Raw genomic sequence first — 18,061 nt, 5'->3', positions numbered from 1 at the left:
GTGGAAACTACACGTTTAAGGAGTGCTTACAACCTGTGTGCTTGGTGATATCCTCATGTTACCTTGTGTGCTTTCATACCCATTATAGTGCTTGCTTTGGCAGCACATATATCATACCTGTTATATAGATGCAGAAAACTGAGGCATGGAGAGGTGATGCTACCCAAAGTCCCACAGGCAGGAAGTAGGCAGAGGGCAGATTGGCTGACTCCCAGTCCCGTGGTAAACTCCTGCACCTACCCCTTCAGACCCAAGGTGGCTCATGGCCAGGGACTCACCGACACCAGGCAGAGCCTGGAAGCTGCCAACAGCCTTGAGAACGCTGGAGCCCAGCAGAGTCCAGCATGCATGGAATGGAGGAAGGGGGTCTCGCACCGAGCATTCCTGGGACTGCAGGCCAGGCCGGTCTTCCTTCTTTCCTTCCCTCAGCTCTGTGGGCTCAGGGCTCTACCCTTCCATAAAAAGGGACCTCTGAGGAGGAAGAGGCAGATTGGTGGGCTGTGTGGATGTCCAGAGCTCAGGTGTGTCTTGCCTGAAAGGCCCTCAAAGGTTGGGTTTACCCAGCCCAGTCAGAGGAGCAGTGAGCAGGGCACATCCCACACCCAGGGCCAAGAAGACAGAGCAGTCAGTGACCAGTGGGTGTTGGGCCCTGGGGTATACCAGGGGTTCTGGGCACAGGGGACACAGAGGAGAATGAGACAGAAGCCCCAGCCACTGTGGGGCACACAGCATAGGAAGACAGCTAGTGCCAATAAAAGGTCATTTGAACCACTTGCCTCAAATGGACCACAACAAAGGGTTTGCTTGAGACAGAACTCTATGTCCTAGCTCACACTTTGAGAGTCCAGCCCAAGTCCTGAGCGTCTTCTGAATATAACGCCCAGCTTCAGTGAAGTGTAAAGACTGCACTTCAGTCCTATGGGGGAGGGCTGTAGTGTCACCCACTCCACAGATGCAGAAACTGAGGCCCAGAGGAGCCAAGTGACTCACTAGTGGTCCCACAGCTAGTAGGTAGAAAAGGAGACTAAAACCGAGACACAGAAATAAGTCCATTTCATGCTAGAGTTCACAGCATGTAAATTTTATTTTATTTTTTATTTTGAGAGAGAAAGAGAGAGAGAGAGAGAGGGAGAAAACATGAGCAGGGGGAGGGGCCAAGGGAAAGGGAGAAAGAGAATCCCAAGTAGATTCCACTTGGCCCAGCACAGAGCCAGACACCAGGCTTGATCCCACAACCCTGAGATCCTAACCTAAGCTGAAATCAAGAGTCAAATGCTTACCTGACTGAGTCACCCAGCCTCCCCACAACATGCAGATTTTAGTCTCCGCTGTGTAGCAAGTCTCAGGACCAGGAGAATATTAATGGTTTCTTCTGACAAAACCATAGGAGAGTTCACTGGCACAACTGGGGGCATCTCACAGAAACACGAAGGGCACCATCAGCTCTTCCCAGCTCCCTGGGTGGGCCTGAGCCATCTTGGGCCACGCATGGGGGCCAGGCCCTGGCCCACACTCTTCACAAGCAGCCTGTCACTGAAGTGTCACATAACCCTGGGAGGACTAAGTGCCATGGGCCCCTAACAACAAACTTATACTTATTTTTATGTCCTTAAGAGTGCAGGGGTCATGCCTGAGTGTTTGGCATTGTCATTATATTTATACTGAGTTTTTTTGTTCACCTTTGCTGTATGGGGCACACAGCCCACGCTGTACACTCACAGTGTTGTGCGACCATCCCCACTATCTAGATCTGAGGCATTTACATCACCCCAAAAGGAGACCCCCTCCCCATTAAGCATTTACTCCCCTTTCTCCACAACCCTGCGCCTGGCAGCCAGTGATCTGCTGTCTCTATGGATTTACCTATTCTGGAAGTTTCATATAAGTGGAATCACACGATAGGTGACTTTTTAATATGGTTGCTGCTAAACATCTGCTTTCCTTCTGGGAGTCTCTAATTTTGGTGCATCCCAGGCCAAGGGCATCTAGGGGACCAACCCCCAGTACAAACTCTGGGTGATGACTGGGTCTCTGCTGAGCATCTCTGGTAGAGAACATTCCACACGCATTGTCACACCTCACTGCTGGCAGAATTAATGTGGCTTGTGTGGCTCTGTGGGGAGAGGATTCTGGAAGCCGGCATGGTCTCCCCCTGGACTTCATCCCATGGGCCTTATCCCTTTGCTGATTTTGCTCTGTGTGATTTCGCTGTAATGAGTCATGGCCATGAGCATGGAGCGTGACATGGGGCTTGATCTCAGGACCCTGAGATCATGACCTGAGCCAAAAATCAAGAGTCAGGCCCTTACCCACACCACCCAGGCACCCCTAAATCGATTTCTTTTTGAGGAGGACTTTCTATATTGCCATGAGTGGGAAACTAGTATCTCTTGTCAGTAAAGGAAAAAGGGGGAGAAAGGAACTAAAATACTGAAGGGAAAATAACAATTAATTTGTAGCTGCAGTGGTTGCCTGAACCTGAGGCCTATGTCTTTGTAACTAGAGAGGAGTGAAGGACATGAGGTCCATGTTTCCTCCTCAGTCAAGATTGCACTCGAATGAAGTGTGGTCTGACGAGGTATCTGAGGACCAGTGGAAATTGTGTGGCTCCCGGATCTCCATGCCCCACCCACACTTGCGGACAACAGACATAACCATCCCCTCTCAAGGGGCAGTTTTCACCCTGAGAAGCCTTCCTCCTCCAGAACATAAGCACTTGGCTGGCATGGAGGCCCTCGTGTGCCCAGCATCTGGTAAGGTACATGGCATCAGGCTGAAAGAAGAAACCAACACTTTTTAGACAAAACTTTAATCAGAGAACGAACATGCACACATGAAGAGCACCTCCACACTGGCCCACAGCAATACAGGTCAGTAGTTACAGAGTCTGCCCCCCAGCATGGCTGCCAGTTTTCCACAGGGCCTCTGGCCTCTCTCTCTGGTGTCAAAACTCTCGTTGAACACACTCATCAGTTCAAGTTTCTGCCTCTGCACTGCCCCTTTGGTAGAGAACAGGCCCATTGCGGAGACTACACAGTGATTGGAGGGTGGGGACCACATGCAGCGAGCTCGCTGTTCTGGCCATTTGAAAATTAGTATGTTCCCCACTGTGGTGCGGGCCCAGTGGTCAGCCAGTCCGTTCCCAGTTTCAACAATAACAATCAACCAGCAGAACACAAGGTGCAAGGTTTAAAAAGCTCAAGAGCACGGAGCACATACTCCTAAGCTTTTTAGCACCAAAAACATGAAAGATATCCAGTGTCAGTGTCTTCATTAGATTCTGTTTGTGCTTCAGGAAACCTGTCACTGGTCATTCAGTGGGTGGGACACAAAAACCCAGAGCTGAGAAGGTGTCATCAAGAGGGAGCCATGTGGTTTCATGTGTCTCAGCTGTAGAACAGGCCTGGCAAACAGCTGACCTGAAGTTCTAACAGGAAGGATGGTGTCCTCTCTGGGCTCTCTAGCACTCCTCCATGGTCCCAGAACTTGCTGTGACATGAGGCAATGTGGCATTTTAAGATGTCACTTGTACATGAATGGTACCTCTCTGTGGAAATGGGGCCCTCTACTTTCCTTTGATTCCAGAAGTTTCAAGGCAAGAGCAGGGCTTACCACATTGGTATTCCCTACCCTGGAGCCTGACAAAGCACCTGGCTTGAACAAATGGTACATGAGGAACATTCTAGCAGTCATTGCCATATACCACAATTTCCACCATCAAGCACATCTTCTTGAACCATGTGGCAATATACAATGCAGCTTTCCCAAATGAATCCTACTGCTTCCAGTACCACTAACTCCCACAGCAAACTGGGTCTCATACTGTATAACCAACTTTAAATGGGGGAAGGGAATTATGGGAAGAGGTGACATGGATATGTGGGAGGGTGTCCTTCTGAGTGGGAGGTTTGGGAGGTTAGAGGAGTGGAAAGTTCTAGCTATTTGGTGTTAGTTTACATGCTCTTCTTAGGTTCTGTGGTTTAGTTAAGAAAGTATGACAGAGCAAAGGGAAGGAAAAGCCTAGACTTTTTTTAAAGAAAAGAGCAAGGTGCTGGGTTTTGGGAACTAAATTTAGCCAGGGCCATTTTGGAGAAAACTTTAAAAAATGAAAGCTATATGGGGCACCTGGATGGCTCAGCTAGTTGACCATCCAACTCTTGGTTTTGGCTCAGGTTGTGATCTCAGGGTTGTGGGATCAAGCCCTGCATCAGGCTCTGCAGTCAGTGTGGAGTCTGCTTTAGATTCTCTCTTCCTTGCCCTCCCACTCACTCTCTCTAAAATAAATAAAATCTTAAAAAAAAAACTATCTAAAAAAATGAGAGTGAGGGGCACCTGGGTGGCTCAGTGGGTTAAGCCTCTGCCTTTGGCTCAGGTCACGATCTCAGGGTCCTGGGATCGAGTCCCGCATCGGGCTCTCTGCTCAGCAGGGAGCCTGCTTCCCTCTCTCTCTCTCTGCCTGCCTCTCTGCCTACTTGTGATCTCTCTCTCTCAAATAAATAAATAAAATCTTTAAAAAAAAAAAAAAAAAAATGAGAGTGACACAAGGGCACCTAACTGGCTCAATCAGAAGAGCAAATGGCTCTTTGTCTCAGGGTGGTGAGTTTGAGCCCCACATTGGGTATTTTAAGACTTAAGTCTTTTAAAAATTGGGGATTTTAAGACTTAAAAGTCTTAAAAAATTGAGGTGCACCTGTGTGGCTCAGTTATTTGGGCATCTACCTTTGGCTCAGGTCATGATCTCGGGGTCCTAGGATCGAGTTTCAGGTTGGGCTCCCTGCTCATGCTCTCTCACAAGTAAATAAATAAATATCTTTTTTAAAAAATAAAAGCCACCACATAGTATTAGCAAGAACATTAACTGCAGTAAGTAGAGGATTGCTAATTCTTCCCTTAATATATTTGTTATATCTAATAAGTATATGTAGCTCACATTTGGTGGGTACTTACTATGTGCTGGGCACCCAGTTCTAAGTGCTTATTTACATCTATTTATTTATCCTCACAACAGCCCTCTGAGGTAGGTCTTGTGCCCATTTTATAGATGAGGATGCTGAGGCCCTAGGAGGTCCCATGACTCTCCCAGGATCACTCAGGTAGCAGGTGTCAGAGCTGAGATTTCAATCAGCCAACTGGCTCTACCTCTGAATTCCCATGTTCTCAACTACTGTGTTTTCATAAAACTTGTGTACAAATTGTCTAATCACTCTTTATGGATAAAGAGATGTATTTATTTGTGGGCAGGGAGCTTACAATGTGATTTCAACTTTAGGACTCAGATGAACCATGTTCAGATGTCTGGGGCTTTGCTGCCACCCAACAGTAGGAAGTATTGCTACTTGTTACTTTCTACTTAACTCCTTGTTACCTGTAAGTGTGAACTTGCTGATGTCTGCTGAGACCTGCAGCAAAGGGCTGACAAGGTTGACACTGCTAGTTTCTCTTGGGTGTGAACTCTCTGGTGCTGATTGAGATGGGCACTGAGGCCAAAGGCTTTCCCACATACTTTACAGGCATAAGGCTTCTCCCCAGTGTGAATTCTCTCATGCTGCATCAGATTTGCTTTCTGGGCAAAGGCTTTCCCACATTCAGCACACACGTAAGGCTTCTCCCCAGTGTGAATTCTCTGGTGAACAGAAAGGCATGAGCTCTGGCTGAAGGCTTTCCCGCATTCCTGACAAACATAAGGCTTTTCTCCAGTGTGAATTCTATGGTGAACAGAAAGGCACGAGCGCTGGCGGAAGGCTTTCCCGCATTCCTGACAAACATAAGGCTTTTCTCCAGTGTGAACTCGCTGGTGAACAGAAAGGCACGAACTCTGGCTGAAGGCTTTCCCGCATTCCTGACAAACATAAGGCTTTCCTCCGGTGTGAACTCTCTGGTGTTGAGTGAGGTGAGCACCCAGGCTGAAGGTTTTCCCACAGTCTGGGCATTTGTGGGGTTTCTCACCTGTGTGATCTCTCTGATGCTTAGAAAGGCATGAGCTCTGATGGAATGATTTCCCACATTCATTACACTCAAAGGACTTCTTTCTAGCATGACCTCTCTGATCCTCAGTAAGGTAGTTACCTTGGGCAAAGGCTTTGTCACACTTGTTAAACTGGAAGAGTTTCTCTGCAGTGTGAATTAACCAATGTTCTGAAAGATGTGCACTCTCACTGAAGGTCTTTCCACATTCATTACATTTAAAGGGGTGCTCGTTCTCGTGGACAGACTGATGTTTGGTGAGGGAAGTGCTGTGGATGAAGGCCTTCCCACACTTCCCACATTCATACCGCCTTGCCCCAGAGTGGATGCTCTGGTGGCGAATGAGCTGTGTACTTTGGCCAAAGGCTTTTCCACACTGGTTACACTCAAAGGGCTTCACCCTGGTGTGAACCCTCTCGTGTTGAGTCAGGTATTTGCTGCGGCTAAAGGTTTTCTCGCATTTGTTACACTTAAAGTGCTTTGGTTGCTCTCTCTGCTCTGAGTCCTGATTCAAGATCCTCCCGCTCTCCCCAAGTCCTTGTTTTTCTCTGGTGTGAACAGTCTGGTGGCAAGTTAGGGTGGAGCTGCAGATGAAGTGCTCACCACACTCCTGACACTCATAAGGGGTCTCCACGCTGTGCATTTTCTGGTGTTGGACAAGGTGTTCATTGTGGCTGAAAGTTTCCTTGCATTTAGCACAGCTATAGGGCTTTTCTGTGGCATGGATGGACTGATGTCGAATCAGGTGGGAGGGCCGGCTGAAACTCTTGATGCATTTGTGACATTTGTAGGGCCGGTAACCAGTGTGAATCCTCTGATGTTCATTAAGGTGAGTGTTCCGGTAGAAGGTTTTCCCACACTCATTGCATTTGTAAGGCTTCTCTCCACTGTGAACCCTCTGGTGGATCTTTAGGGTTGAGATATTCCTGAAGGGTTTCCCACACTGATCACACTTGTAAGGCTTTTCTCCGGTGTGAACAGACTGGTGTTTGGCGAGCAGCAAGCTCTGCCTGAAGACCTTCCCGCACTCCTGACACTCAGAGGGAGTGTTTGTAGCATGGATTTTCTGGTGTCGGAGGAGGTATTTACGGAAGTTGAAGGTCGCCTTGCATTTGGCACATTCATAGCGTTTCCGGGTGTGGGTCTTCTGATGCTGCGTAAGGTTAAAGTTGCGGCTGAAAGTCTTGCCACACTCACTGCATCTGTAGGACTGACTCCCTGTGTGGGTTTTCTGATGCTCAGCAGGCTGTAAGCTGAGATCCGACGGCTGGTCACCATCTTCATTCTTAGGTGGTTTTTCTCCAGTGTGACTTTTCTGATGCCACAGGTGGTGTGTATTCTGACCAGAAGTCTTCCCATACTTGGTACACACACGGGATCTGTAGCCTGTGTGAGTCATCAGAGGCACAAAAAGGCAAGAACTCTGGCTGAAACCTTCCTCATACTCTTGATGCACAGTGGGTTTCTCTCTAGTATGAATAATCCAGTGCTGGATAAGGTGGTAACTCTGGCCGAAGCTCTTCCCACATTCACTACATTTATACAGTTTCTCCCCTTCCTGGACAGTCTCCTGCCGGTCTCTCCTCTGGTCTAAGTCACAGCCAAAGTCATTCCCATGTTCCAGAGATGTAGCTGGTGCCAGGCTCTTTTCAGGAAGATTGTGTATCACAGAATCCTCTCCTGTGGAAAGGAGGGACTCAGGACCGAGGTCTCCCTTGAGATCGTGACTCCTGCCTTCTGTGGGACTTTCCTTGTTGGTAACAAAGTCAGACCTCAGAAAACTTTCTGGATCTCCTAGGAAACTATCTAACCAACTCTCGCCTACACAGGCTTTTCCCCAACTAGAGTTCCAGAGGCCATCCTTGGAAAACGTCTCCACGATCTCCTGGGAGAGTCCTTCTTCCAAGAAGTCTTGGTCCAGAAGACAGTTCTTGACCTCAGCCGGGTCTGAAACAGAGGTAAAATGCAAATGTCTCCCGTTCCCTAGGGTAAAAAAATGTCAGGAGCTGCAGGGTGAGAACACAGACAAGGGGGAGAAAGGGTGATGGCTCCCCGGTAAGCCTGTCCTCAAGGCAATGAAGGAGAAGGGGCCAAAGTGGTGACCTGGCTGGAACCGGCATCGCAGGAAACGAAGAGCCCACTTCCAGGACAGTTAAGCGGGGAACTGGGCAGCCACGGGGTCTCCACTGGGAAGGGGAGCCTCTCAGCAGACAGTCTCTGCCACCACCCCCATCAGCTATGGCCTGCTTCCTGGAGAAGGGCACTGTTCAACGGGGCAGGAGATACAGATGATAATAACGCAGTACAGTTATTACCGCTGGAGGAGAGATATGGTTGGCAAAGGCACGGCTACACATGCTTGGAAACAGCGTATATTGTTAAGGTGGTGGGATTCTGTGCCTGGGCCAGTCACCCATGTACAAACACTGTTGCACTCAAAAGGAGGCTACAGAGGGTCCAAGTTCACGAGCTCACGAGTTCATGAGCTCATGAGCTCAAGAGCAGTGAGCCAAGAACAAAGCTGCATCCTGACTGGGTGGTGGAGGCCGAGACTGAGCCATGCGGCCACTAGCCTGTGGTCTCTGATTCAGGGGCCCTTCTTGTGTGAATGATCTGACCATGAGAAAAGTCTTCTGCGCTCCCAGGCAAGGCCCCTGCCTCTGCCTTTTCCCACTGGGGACATCTCGACAAGGTTAACAGCCTCACTGCCTAACCTGCTCCCCCGCAAAGGAACTGTGGCCTAGGGGAGAGCCGAACAAATGTTCTGGGCTGCATCTAGGCCTGGGCTTGCTTATTCCCGGATGCAGCCACCCACCGTGCCGTGCCGTGTGGGGCAGACCTGTACAAAGAGGGGTGAAACAGACTGGGGGTTCGCAGGGCTCAAGGGGCACACGGCAGGAAGGTGGACAGACTAACTCAGGGCCTGAAAGGACCAAAGAGAGAACAAAAGAAAGCCACCAGACCAGCCACATGCTGAACACTGTTGTAGACGGAGACAAGACAGGTCCGCAGAGGGAGGGTCCCAGGCCCACCAGGACAAGCAGACAGAAGCCATCACACAGCAGAGCGACACTCAGCAGCCCAGGGTCAAGATGTCTGGATAAACGTTCTGAGTCTGCCGGAAGTTCCAAAGATGGGTGGCACACAAAGGGCCAGGTCCCACAGGCCCACCGCCCTCCCGTCCCTGCCCACTCACTGGGGCCCGCTGATTCTGGGCTTTCTCTCTCCAGCACCTTCTGCTCTTCGGCGCCATCTGGCTGGGAGGTCAGTTTGGGTTTGGAGGGGTCTGCAGGCAGAGAAGAGCACTGTCATCCACCAGCACATGGAGGGCCAGCCGGCTGCATAATGGGAACCTTCTGGCTGTCCTGCCCAGCCAGTGCTTTATTCAGCACACTGCTCCTGAGTGCCAGACGTGGCACTGAGTGACTCCAGGGACACCTGCCCTGCTGGGTTCCCAGTCCGGTGGAGGAGAGGGACCCAGTCACAATCCAGGGCGATCAGAGCTGTGACAGCCAGGGCTGGGGATACAAAGGACCTGCCGCAGCTCTTGAGGAATGAGCGGTCTGCCAGGTGGAGAGAGGCTCGTACTTACGCCGCTGTCCGTGGCTCCTGCATTCACCAGGGAGTGCACATCACCCGAGGCCTCCGTGGGCCGGGTCAGGATGGAGCATGCCGGGTTCCCACGGACCAGTCGGTCCCATGCTCTGCCCTCTGCAGACTGTTCAAGGAAGGGAGCAGAGTCATAATACCCGGGGGGACCGTGCTACAGTGGAGGAAAAGCCCCTCCTAGCTTGAAATGAAGGGGCCGTGAGCCAAGCAATGCAGGCGCCTCTAGAAGCTGAAAAGGGGCAGAGAAACACTCTTCCCCGGAGCCTCCCAGAGGATCGAGCCCTGCCAACACCCCGGTCTTCGCCCCGTCAGACCCGTTTTGTACTTCCAACCTCCAGAACTGTAAGAACTGTCTCACTGCGGTGTCCGTGGCAGGAGGAGGAGCCGCCACAGGAAGCTAGTACGCCACTCAGACACGCACACAAGCACGCGGGGGAGTCAAGGGACACATGCCTTTACCGGGGGCCCTAGTTTGAAAACAGAAAAGACGCGGAGGTCTGAGCCAAGCTGCTTGTGTCGCACACATTGAGCGGAGCTGAGAGAAAATCTGCAAGGCTGGCCCGTGGCTGGTGTCTGGGAACCTGGACTGGAGGAGGGTGCCCGATCTCCCGAACCAAGATGAGCTGTGCCTCCACAGTCATGCTGAACTCCTGCTCTCCTGCTGGGAATCTAGAATCCTGTCATGTTCCAGGCAGAGGGCGTGTCTGTGACCAGCCCCCAAATAAAGACTATGGGAGCTGGGTCTCCTTAACACGCGTTTCCTGGTAGACATTTCACAGGTGCTGTCACCTCGGTAAGCATCCTGTGGGAGTCCACAGGGAGAGGGCTCTGGTTTCCCCTGGGCCACCTGTGCTGGGTCCTTTCTCTGTCCCATGTCGTGGCTAGGAGTACGACTACATGTTGAGTCCTCCCACCCTCGGGGAGCACCCGTCCCAGCTTCGGGAGACAGAGCATCAGGGGAGCAGTTAGCAAGTGCAGGGGAGGTGGGCGAGCAGAGCAGAAGACAGAGGAGGACTTGCTCACAGGCTGTCCTGGGGGCAGCGAGGGGATGAGTCTAGCAGAGGGGAAGGCAGATGCGAGGACCCTGTGTGTCAGCTCAACGAGGACAAAGAGGAAAGTGCTGACGAGGCCAGAGGGGCAGGTGGAGGCCAATCAGGGTCTCTCAACCTCCTGACATTTGGGGTTGGATAATCCTCGGCTGTAGGGACTGTCCTTGCGTTCCAGGACGTGTGGCAGTGAGCCTGGGCACACCCCCCACTCCCAAGGGCCGACAATCAGCAAGGGCGTTGCCAATGTCCCCAGGGTGGGGGTTGTGGCCAGAGCCACCCGGCTGATCACTGTTGGGCCATGTCATGCTGGTTCCCTGGTGCTCAGGAGCCGGGAGTTTATCCTGGGGGACAGGAGCCACTGGGCAGGGCAGTGACTGGGCCCCCAGAGCTGGAGGGGACACTCACTTAGAAGGAAAAGGTTCTGGTAGTTGTCCAGCGCTGTGTCCCAGAACAGGTCCCCCTGGTCCAGCCCTAGGTGCTCCCAGTCCAAGGTGAAGTCCATGGCTGCATCCCCAAGAGGTGCAAATTCCTGAAATGTGACACACCGTCAGTGACACCAGGACTGGAGTCAGGCAGGGACCCAATGGCTCACTCTGTGCACCCCACTCTCAACATACCAGGCCTTTAACAAAAATCATCTTCTGAGAACCCTTAGACTTAAGAAACCGGGGCATCCCCATATTTTATAGGTGAGATATGGAGTCCTGGAGAGGGGACGTGAGATCCCCTCAAAGTCACACAGGCAGGACTCAAATCCACTTAAAGCTGCCTGTTGCTTAAATCTACTTACTGGGGCTCTCGCTTTTGAGTGTTCATTGAAGATTTTAAGTTCTTATGAAAATTTTCAAACAAATACAGAAGTAGAGATTTGCAGGTAACAGACTTCCATGTACCTATCACCCAACTTCAACCCCTGTTAAGATTGGTCTATTTTGTTCATTAAAGGTTTTGGGGGGAGGGAGAGCAAAATATTTCAAAATGAATCCCAGGCAGGATCTGATTTCCCCTGGGAATACTTAAATATTTACAAGAGAACTCCTTAATCACTGCCTACCTAGACCATAATCAAAGTCTGAATGCAGATTTGTCTAACATCTCAGTGGTGGTTTTTTCCCTTTTTAATTGGTAAAAAACAACAACAAACAAACAAAAACCAAAAAAACCCACAACACCAAAGTGCCACTTCGTCCAGTGGCATTAAACGTTCACATTATGAGGCCATCACCAGAACTTACTTAGTCTTGCAGAACTGGAAACTCTGTCCCCTTTATTTTTTTTAAGATTTTATTCATTTATTCATTTGTCAGAGAGCACAAGCAGGCAGAGTGGCAGGCAGACCAGAGAGAGAAGCAGGCTCCCCGATAAGCAAGGAGCCCGATGCGGGACTGGATCCCAGGACCCAGGGATCACAACCTGAGCCGAAGGCAGTGGCTTAACCGACTGAGCCACCCAGGCATCCCAACTCTGTCCCCTTTAACCACCAACTCCCCACCCCCACCCCACCCCCTGGCACCACCATTTGGCTTTCAGTCTCGATGATTTGACCCCTCTGGGTCCGACAGTATGTTTTTCTGGCTTATTGGACTCAGAAGCCAAAGCGGCCCTTGCCCTGCACTGGGCTGCCATGGCCATGAAGGTTTCTAGTCCACAGCCATAACCCTCTTCCCTCTTCATTCCTCCACCATCCTGACTGAAGGTCCCACATTATAGACGTGACAGTTCCTCTTGCTGTCATTTGGCTGATCCTCTCCCCACTGCATCTCTGGGAAACTGTGTGGCAAGTGGCCTGATTAGATTCAGATGACTTCTGAGGGGGAGCAAGAGCCCCCAGAGGTAGTGCTGGGTCCATTTTGAGGCACCCGAATGTCCAACTCTAAGTGACACCATCTTTCTTAATTTGAAAACTTCCTAGTGAATAGGGACTTAGAATAAACCCTCCAATATTCGAGAAGTATGGACAATAAAGTGCCAGCCTTGGGGCCCTGGGTGGCTCAGTGGATTAAGTGTCTGCCTTGGGCTCAGGTCATGATCTCTGGGTCCTGGGATGGAGCCCCGCATCAGTCTCCCTGCTCAGCAGGGAGTCTGCTTCTCCCTCTGTCTCTCAACCCCCTCTCACTCTCTCAAATAAATAAATAAAATCTTTTAAAAAAAAAAGTGCCAGCCTTCTCCCAAGCACCCCATCTCCAGGAAGACCCATGGCTCTGTGGTGTGCTCTCTCCAGACTCCTATCAATGCACACATAGGCATGGTTGTTTGTTTGTTTGTTTGTTTTTTTAAGATTTATTCATTTGAGAGAGAGAAAGCATGAGGGGGAGGAGCAGAAAGAAAGGAAGAGAGACTGTCAAGCAAACTCCACGCTGAGACCAGAGCCCGACACAGAGCTCGGTCCCATGACCCCGAGATCATGAGCTGAGCCGAAACCAAGAGTTGGAAGCTTAACCGACTACAACACCCAGGTGCCCCTACAGGGATGTTTTACCTGAGAAAGGAGCCCGAGTCTCTAGCTGGGCTTGGCACTTGGCCCCACTACCTTCCCCTGTGGATGACCACTGGCAAGTAAGTCACATGCCCCTTCTGAACCCTGATTCCTACCCCATTAGTAAAATGGGACTAATGAGCCCCATGGCATAGGGCTACTCCAAAAAGCGACCGAGTCCTCCTACCACGTAGGAAGGACCCAACCAAAGGAACCAAAGGACAGTTCTATGCCTTTCCATCCCCATCACATGTCTCATCCAAGAGTCCTCATTCACCACCTCCTTGAAAGCTGGATTATCCCGTTTACAAAAGACTGAGACCCAGAGAATCAGATTCACCTGCCCAAAGTCACACATTCTCTAAGTGGGGGCAAAGGAGCAAGAGCCCCATCGGCGTGACCCTAGGATGCCAACCAGTTAGAGGCATGACTCTGTAGTCTGTCAGACCCCCAGATCCAATTCTGGTTCTGCTATTTATGAACCGTGGGATCTTGTTATTCCATATCTCTAAGGCCCTGTTTCCTCATCTCTAAAATACAGCTGCTGTGGGGATGAAGCGAGCCGAGGCCTGTCTGCACAGCACCACCCATCGGCCAGGGACCACTGCACGCCTGCTCCAAGCCTGCCTCATGCCAGGCACCCAGCAGAGAAGTCTAGTCCTTACGCGATTTAGGCTGGGTGAGTCCTACTGATATTTGTGGAAAATGCTTTGTAAAACTCTTAAGAATTAACAGTCAACACACACACGTGGGTATGTTTAAAAAAAAATGCTCGTCTTCAGAGGATGATAGTAAGGAACTGATCTTATATTGAAAATTGGTAAATAAGAGGAAAGAATCAAGCATTTATCCCACCTCTGCTATATGAACTGTACCAGTGGGTTACCAAATAGAAGACGAAAGGCGGTATCTTTTTTTTAAGAGAGAGAGTGTGTGTATGCAGTGGGGGAGGGGCCAAAGGAGAGGGAGAGAGAGAATCTCAAGCAGACTCCACGCTCAGGGCAGAGTCCAGTGCAGGGCTCGATCTCACAACCCTGAGATCATGACCTGAGCTGAAACCAAGAGTCAGACGCCTAACCAACTCAGCCACCCAGGAGCCTCAGGGAGATATCTTTTTATAAGAGTATTCCAACAAATGAAAAGGAACAAGGGAATTAGAGCACCAGCGTCTCACAAGCCGTGAGGAATGCAGAGATGAGAGCGTAAGTGTGTCTGCCAGGATCATAGAAAGAGAGAACCGGACATTGTGGGCCTCCCTGAGTTCTGCCAAAAGGATTAGCTGAGACTGATCAAGCCTCTGAATCCATGCACCAACTGAGAGCGTGCTGAATGGCAGCAAAAGTATGTAACCAGCAAAAAAAAAAAAAAAAAAAAAAAAAAAAAACCAGACTGGGAGAAATTCTACAGGCCAAACAGCCCTGGTTCTTCAATGGACAAACTACTAAGAACAGAACGGGACAGAGGAGGAACCTGTATGTTAAGAAACCCCCCCAAAAAAGCATTAAAAAAAGAGATGGGGCAACAGGGACATGCATTTGGGTAATAAAACTATTGTTCAAAAAACCAGAAGGAAGGAGCGCTAGGTGGCTCAGTCGGTTGGGTGTCTGGCTCTTGATTTCCACTCAGGTCATGATCTCAGTGGGGTGGGATGGAGTCCAGCATTGGGCTTCATGCTGGGCATGGGGTCTGCTTGAGATTCTCTTTCTCCCTCTGCCTCTCCCCACCTCCCCCCCACACCAACTTCTCTAAAGGAAATGATGACTACAAAAGTCAGGTTATTTATGGGGACACAAGAGGGCTGGGATATAGCCCACTGAGGGCCTCCAGGATGGCCAAGATCTCACTCTTAACCCGGTTGGTGTTTGCCTTCACTAAGTCATTCATTTGATGTGCATGGGTTTCTGCATTTGTGCTTTATTTTACAACAAAAATTTCAGGATGCCTTGGTGGCTCAGTCAGTTGAGCATCTGAAACTTGATCTCAATTCAGGTCTTGATTTCAGGGTCATGAGTCTAGGCCCCATGTTGGGCTCCATGTAGGGCATAAAGTCTACTTAAAAAAAAATGAAAATATAATAATAAAATTAAAAATTAAATTAAATTTAAAAATACAACAGAAAGATTTCCCAAACTTAAGCATATTAATGAAGCATATTCTCAACAGGTTCCTCCTCCTGGAAAATGATCAAAGGTGGAAGGGCAGAGGCAGGGAGACAAGCAAAAGGACAAATTCCAAGATACAGGTGAGAAATGAGACAGGAATGGGGGAGGGTGAGATGTAGACATTTTGATGACGGTGCTGACATTTCCCAAGAGACCGAACATAGCAAGTGAAAGAGAGGAGCCCAGACATCGCTAAGATTTTAGCCTGAGCAACTGGCAGGACAGAGCTGTAGCTTCTGGAGATGTGAGAGAAGCAGGTTTCAGGGCAGAGTCTGAGTTTGGTTTGGTACAAGTTAAGTTTAAGATACCCTTTTAGACCTTAGACATAATGATCCCCTAAAGACATCCACGTTCTAATCCCCAGAACTCACAGCTGTTACCTTGTATGGCAAAAAAGACTTTCCAGGTGTGACAGGTTAAGGGTCCTAAGATGGGGTGGTTCTCCCAGATGATCAATGTGGGCCCTAAGTGTCAGGACCAATGTCCTTATGAGGGGCAGAAGGAGTCAAAGGAGAGAGAAGGCAAGGTGATGACGGAAGCAGAGGTCAGAGGGATGTGACCACGAGTCAAGGGAACACAGGTCCCTCTAGAAGCCGCAAGAGGCGTGGAAGGGATTCTCCCCCGCAGCCTCCAAAACGAAGGAGCCCTGCTGACACCATGACTTAGACTTCTAGCCTCCAGAACTAAGACAATAAATTTCTGTTGTTCAAGGCAGTTTTGTTACAGCAGCCCTCGCAAACAGACCCGCCCTCACCATCCCCCCACCCATAACATGTGAGCTACAGGACGGCAGGGACCACATCAGCCAGTTCCCTAAGTGTGTAGATACAGCGCCTGGAACAAAGCCCACCCATAGGAGGCACGTGGAGGCATGCAGTCCTGGCAGCTGTTTCGGGACAAGGATGGAGATGACATATAGTGGGGTTCAGAGATGGCAACAATAAACTGGGTCCTGATCACACCGGGGTGAGCTGGCGGATCAAGCCAGCACCCGCGCTGGCCTTTCCGGTTATGTGCGCTAGAATCTGCTGGTTGTTTAAACTGGATTGAGTCAAGTGTTCTCTTATTTGTAGCTGAAACTGTTGGTATCTCTACCCTGTTGGAGAGGATTAGGCAAAGAGATTTTCTCAGCAGGCGCCCGATTAGAGAGTCCAAGTAGCTTCCTTTCCTGGACTCCTCAACCTCGAGGGACAGCAGCACCCCTGAAATGGTGATGGAGGATGTGGGAAGACCCTGGCCTTGATCCACGGGGCACTAGGGAGCCACAAAGAGTTTTATACTGGACAGTGACAAGGTGAGAGCATGCATTCATTCCTTCAACAGTCATTTCTCTTGTGTGCCAGACCCCTCTGAGAAGGTTGGAGGCACAGAGGTGTCAGACCCCGTCCCTGGCCTGGAGGGGACACTCAGCGATGCTGATAGTAAGCATAAGGAGATGACAGGGCTGTGACAGAGGGTGGTATCCAGGGCTGTGGCCGGGAAAGGGTATGAGAACATTGCCTTGGAGTCAGGGAAAGCTTCCTGATCGGGTGAGATATTCAGGTTGGGCCTTTAAGGATAAGGATTTACCAGGGAGAGGAAGGTTTTCATTCATCATTCAAGCAACACCTCAAGAACTCCCGTGTACCAGGCCTGTGCTGGTCCCTGGGGGCCCAGAGGTGAGTCCCAAGGAGCACCGTGTGTGGTGGGGCTGCCAGACGGGGCAGGGACAACCACATCCAGGTGGGCCTGTGTTGGGGGGAGGCAGCAGGGGATGCTACAGGAGAGCAGAGCAGAGCTGGGGAGAGCTGACGCCCAGAGAAGGTGCAGGGATTGAGCTGCGTCTTGAAGGCTGTGGAAGGCTCACCAGCCAGTGACGGCGGGCAGGGTATTCGGGCAGAGGGTGGAGCCAGAGCAGAGGCTGGGAATCTGGAAAGCACAGTGGAACATTTTACCACCAGGCTGAGAAGGGAGTTTAGAAGGGAGTTTCGGTTACACAGGGAAGCAGAGAAGATGCTGTAAGGGGGTGGGACTCAGATCACGCAGGATCGTGCTGAGAAATGTGGATTTCATCCTATAAGCAGCAAGGATTCCTGGAAGGAATGCACAGGGCAGTGACAGTATAACAAGAGGATCACTTGGGGGCCACCAGAGGAAAATGAGCCCAGAATAAAGGCGGGCCAGCTGTGCACGCTCTGGGGATGACCAGTTAGGATGGAGGGGCCCTCAACTCACCTCAGTCACCGCCAACTAGGGCCCAGCAGCTGGAGGTCTCGTTCAAGCTCTCTCTTCTTTTCCTCTACGTTCCCCACTGACAGGGCTGCAGGGGGGATAAGGGAGCTGGGGCAAAGTCTCCCTTCCTCTGAGGGCTGACTCCCTGGCCATGCTGGATGAGCCCCAAAATGTCCAGAAGTAGGAGAACCAGGCAGAATGTGAGTCTCCCTGCAGGAATCACAACAGTAATTTTGTATTTATTGAAACTCCCCCAGCCCCTCCTTTCCACTGTGCTTCAGAGCCTACGAAGCGACTTCATGACCATTCTCGGTGCTTGTTAGAGTCCGGGTGCATGTTTGGGAGAAATGCCAATTATGGTGGTGGGACCTTTGATTAAGGTGATGGGACCTCCTGTCTCGCTCACTATGGTGTCTCAGACCCAGCACAGTAAATACTTTCTACACATTTTTTGACAGAACGCAAAGTCTAATTGAACCCCTGAGATGACACTTCTGGGATTTCTAATGACCATCTCTAGGATATAAGTCCAGATGAGTTGGCCTCCAAAACTTGCTATTCTACAATAGCAAGATTTCTCCAACTTTTTT

The 18,061-nt window shown here is 50.4% G+C and overlaps 1 protein-coding gene across 1 annotated transcript; it reads right to left on the bottom strand.

The window, feature by feature from the left end:
• Window positions 1-2,804: 2,804 nt before the first annotated feature.
• ZNF473 (zinc finger protein 473) lies at window positions 2,805-17,681 on the bottom strand. Its single transcript, XM_080828785.1, has 4 exons — window positions 17,475-17,681; window positions 11,028-11,151; window positions 9,161-9,250; window positions 2,805-7,911 (listed from the first exon to the last, which is right to left on the bottom strand). The coding sequence occupies exons 2-4, from the start codon at window positions 11,122-11,124 to the stop codon at window positions 5,351-5,353; spliced, it is 2,748 nt and encodes a 915-aa protein (XP_080684911.1). The 5' UTR covers window positions 11,125-11,151; window positions 17,475-17,681; the 3' UTR covers window positions 2,805-5,350.
• Window positions 17,682-18,061: the final 380 nt, after the last annotated feature.

Source organism: Martes martes (assembly GCF_963455335.1).
Source record: "Martes martes genome assembly, chromosome: 17".
Classification (NCBI taxonomy): Eukaryota; Metazoa; Chordata; class Mammalia; order Carnivora; family Mustelidae; genus Martes; species Martes martes.
This window is presented reverse-complemented; position numbering and strand designations above follow the sequence as displayed.